Here is a 4,394-nt window from a genome sequence, read left to right on the forward strand (position 1 = left end):
AAAATGCCCAAAAAATCACACCAAATTTTTATTACATTTTCTGATATATATTGATGTCCTTATGCTGTGTAGCAAGTTTGAGCTGATTTCAACTTTAATTTTTCGAGTTACGGCCATTTTAAGAAAACGTCAAAATTCTGAAAAATACCCAAGACTATAGTCCATGGTTTTTTCCAAAAAATGCCCAAAAAATCACCTCAAATTTTTATTAGATTTTCTGATACATATTGATGTCCTTATGCTGTGTAGCAAGTTTGAGTCAATTCTGACTTCAATTTTTCCAGTTATGGTCATTTTAAGAAAACGTCAAAATTCTGAAAAATACCCAAGGCTATAGTCCATGGTTTTTTTCCAAAAAATGCCCAAAAAATCACACCAAATTTTTATTAGATTTTTTGATACATATTGATGTCCTTATGCTTTGTAGCAAGTTTGAGTCGATTCTAACTTCAATTTTTTCAGTTACAGCCATTTTAAGAAAACGTCAAAATTCTGAAAAATACCCAAGGCTATAGTCCATGGTTTTTTCCACAAAATGCCCAAAAAATCACACCAAATTTTTATTACATTTTCTGATATATATTGATGTCTTTATGCTGTGTAGCAAGTTTGAGCTGATTTCGACTTTAATTTTTCGAGTTATGGCCATTTTAAGAAAACGTCAAAATTCTGAAAAATACCCAAGGCTATAGCCCATGGTTTTTTCCAAAAATGCCCAAAAAATCACCCCAAATTTTTATTACATTTTCTGATACATATTGATGTCCTTATGCTGTGTAGTAAGTTTGAGTCAATTCCGACTTCAATTTTTCCAGTTACGGCCATTTTAAGAAAACGCCAAAATTCTGAAAAATACCCAAGGCTATAGCCCATGGTTTTTTCCAAAAAATGGCTCTGAAATCAACCCAAACTTTTATTACATTTCCTGATACATATTGATGTCCTAACACTCTGCCATTACCTGATGCTCATGTCATTTGAGCAGCTCAATATTTGACTGCTGTCCTTAGAGAAGGAGACTGACGTCACACTCTCATTGTGGGCGTGTTCAAACCGCCTTAGACACTGACCAGTGGAGACTTTCCAAACCTAATAATAATAATAATAATAAAATAAAAATACGGTATGTTGATTATTATTATCATTGTTATTATTACTTTTATTCTTCCGTCCTTGGCTCCAGATGCCAAGAGTTCACTGTCTCTACTGAATGACAGACAAAGGACAGCATCATCCATCATCATGAAACTATCCTAATGACAATAATAATAATAATATCATGATCATGATCATGATCATCATCATCATTATCATTATTATACTTGTGCCTGATACTTCAAATCCTTCCTTATTTTTCCGGTAGTGAAGTTCCAAACTTCAATGAAACCATCAGCACTACCAGTGACCAGGTATTGTCCGTCTGGTGAGAAGACTGCGGACTGTGGGTACGACTTAGTTCCAAACTTTATGGTTTTATTAAGTAACGTTGGATACTTCTCCTCTTCTGAATCTCTCATAGCAGCACGACCTCTTTATAAATAAATAAATAACAAAATTAATTAATGAATTGATTAATAACCTGAATAGATCGATTGTTGAACCAGGTGGCAGTAGCCCCTGGTGCTGCTGCCATTTTAAGGACTGACCTAACAGTGCCAGTAACCTTGACGGAGGCACTACTGACACTTCACCAGATAATGCTAAAAGACAAATGAATAAATAAATCAATACAATACAATTCATTACCATTAGCTATAGCAGCTCTTCTCTTCTCTTTACTACTTCCATTAGTGTAAGCCTAATAGTAGACAACAACATGTAATATATCCTCTGCCACACAATGGCGGCAACCACTTACTTCTCTCGGGTCAAAGTAAGATCTTGCCAGCAGGTTCTCCAGGTGTATATATCGCTCCGGCTGTTGCTGTTTCAGCATTATCATTGGATCAGTTTGTCTCAGTAAGGAACGGGCGGCCCCTAATTCTCTTAACTCAATCAACTCAATCACTATCTATTAATTAATTAATTAGTTATGTTAAGCATGTGTCAAATGAGGGATTTAATTAATAAAACACACCTGTTCATAAAGATCAATCAATGTTTTGTCTGGTAGTTTCAGAGACTGAATGGCTTGAAGAACAGCGTCCCAGTGTCCTTTACTGATATCTGACACAAAACTTTCAATAGAATCCACTGTATTGAGAGATATACCAGTCTCCTCCTAATCATCAATAATAATAATTATTATTATTATCATTATTTTATTTGTTTATTCATTCTCACTTGTAGTGTAAGTAGTGATCTTTGGAGGTTGTTTTCTTTTAGATATTGTTGTATTAATCTTATAACACTACAAACAATAATTAATTATTTAATAATAATAATAACAACAATGAAGAAAGAAGAGGGAGATAGAGAAAAAGATATTTGAACTTACTCTGCACTCTCTATTTCAAGAGCCATTTTATAAATAATTACCATAAAGCCCCACCTATTTAGGCATCTATGCCGACGACACTAAGTGCTACCATCCTATCAGCCATATCTCAGACTCCCTCCATCTTCAAGCAGATCTGGATTCACTGGCCTAGTGGAGTGAGGATAACATAGCATTCAATAATACCAAGTCATTCCTTATTCGTTTCTCTCTTCACCCCGGGGTTGGTAAAATGGGGACAGGGACTGGGACTGAGATTGGCAGGGTAAAAGCAGGACTGGGACTGGGACTGGGACTGAAAGGGTAAATGAAGGACTGGGACTGAAAGGGTAAATTTGGGGTATATCTAGCTGATGTGTATACTACAGAGCAACTAATCCATTTCTCTATTCACTGCACAGCTCAGTCCTTCTTAGAAAGTTGCAGAATATGATCAAAAGTTTTTGATTGAATTAGAGGGTGAATTTTCTGGTAAATTGATGTAGATCAGTCTACACTTAGATATATGCAAAAAAGTCTAAATGAGGTATGTTCCTTTGGTGTGACAAATACATGATTGGGCTAACATGATAATAAGTGCAGTTATATTTTTCATTTATATTAAAATTTTGCCATGCATCTTTCAAAGGAAGTTAGTAACTTAGATAAAGGAAAAATAGTAGTGTACTAAGACGCAGAAATGCAATCAAATGTGCAGGTGAAGATAGCATTCCAGTTGTTGAAGTACATTATTGAATGCACTATAGGCATGTATATAGATTGAAGTAATCAATCATGGAACTGGATATAACCCTGTTTTAACTAAATTTATGTGCATTTCTACATCTCCCAGTTCTAACTTTTAGAGTTATACTGTTTATATAAGTAAATAATGGGCAATACATTCTGTAATGCATTTTTTATTATTTTTATTTATGTTATATCCCTATAGTGTTCCTGATAGCTTCCTGTAAAAATCCTAGTATTATACATAACTAAAGTCAAACTAGACACTAATTTTTCTTCATCATATAAATAAGTATTCTGTGCTGTATACAGATTAGAAGGTTTTTCTGTACATAGTTCTGTTCACTATAGTAGTGTAATCCAGTGGCATGGTAGAGAACTTTACTACAATGGTCTTGGACCACTGAATGAAAGAGCGAAGACTTCAAAGTCTTAAAACATAAAATATACAACATAAAACTGGTTCTTATGCTTACTTTTTTTGTTTTTATCATTAGTGATAATTTTGTATCATGTAGTGATCAAAAACATTTCAATTTATAAATATAGTCACAATCTATGTTCTTTATGCATGTTCTTTGATAGTTTTTCCTGTCTTGATATTTATTTGAGACCTGCAACAGTCTCACACTGCATGCAGTACTCCCATTCTTGGAAATCCCAGTCCTTTCATTCTAATTTGCCTAAAGTCCCAGTCCCTTTTTACCCAATTGTCCCCAGTCCCAGACTCCCAGTCCCTGTCCCTGTTTTACTCTACTTTTTTCAGTCCCTGTCCCTGTCCCTGTTTTTCCCAGTCCCAGTCCCTGTCCCTATTTTACCCTGTTTTTCCCAGTCCCAGTCCCTGTCCCTATTTTACCCAGTCCCATCAGTTTTCCTTACTTTGTAAGCTTCTTCTCCCTGGCGCTGCTCTTTAGACATTATTAGATGATAAAGAAAGACTTTTTCCAGCTGTAGAGAAAGATCTATAAGGCCAGAGTGCTCGGTTTCAAAGTTATATTAAAAAAAAAGACATTAAAAAGGGACAGAAGAATGACCGACAGACAACCAAACTACTTAATACCCGCCTACGCGGCGAGTCCAAAAATGTGTGTTTTACCACCATTAGGTGAGAAGAGGTCACTATCAAACACTGTAATCTCTAATACAGTATCATTAGGATCACTTATTAGAAACTCTGGCATCTATAACATAATAATAATAATAATAATAATAATAATAATAATAATAATAA

The 4,394-nt window shown here is 34.7% G+C and overlaps 1 protein-coding gene across 1 annotated transcript in view; it reads right to left on the reverse strand.

Moving 5' to 3' along the window:
* The window catches only part of LOC100639873 (WD40 repeat-containing protein SMU1-like), a 4,763-nt gene extending 402 nt beyond the window's left edge, over positions 1–4,361 (reverse strand). Inside the window, exons 1-9 of the mRNA XM_019999811.1 lie at positions 2,438–4,361; positions 2,284–2,350; positions 2,078–2,221; positions 1,859–2,011; positions 1,747–1,798; positions 1,580–1,700; positions 1,323–1,530; positions 1,158–1,253; positions 959–1,089 (exon numbers count right to left, since the gene is read on the reverse strand). Coding sequence (XP_019855370.1) covers positions 959–1,089; positions 1,158–1,253; positions 1,323–1,530; positions 1,580–1,700; positions 1,747–1,798; positions 1,859–2,011; positions 2,078–2,221; positions 2,284–2,350; positions 2,438–2,481 — 1,016 coding nt within the window. The 5' untranslated portion in view covers positions 2,482–4,361. The remainder of the gene's footprint in view (positions 1–958; positions 1,090–1,157; positions 1,254–1,322; positions 1,531–1,579; positions 1,701–1,746; positions 1,799–1,858; positions 2,012–2,077; positions 2,222–2,283; positions 2,351–2,437) is intronic.
* Positions 4,362–4,394: the final 33 nt, after the last annotated feature.

This window comes from Amphimedon queenslandica, unplaced genomic scaffold, assembly GCF_000090795.2.
Source record: "Amphimedon queenslandica unplaced genomic scaffold, v1.1 AMPQUscaffold_13236, whole genome shotgun sequence".
In the NCBI taxonomy this organism is placed as follows: Eukaryota; Metazoa; Porifera; class Demospongiae; order Haplosclerida; family Niphatidae; genus Amphimedon; species Amphimedon queenslandica.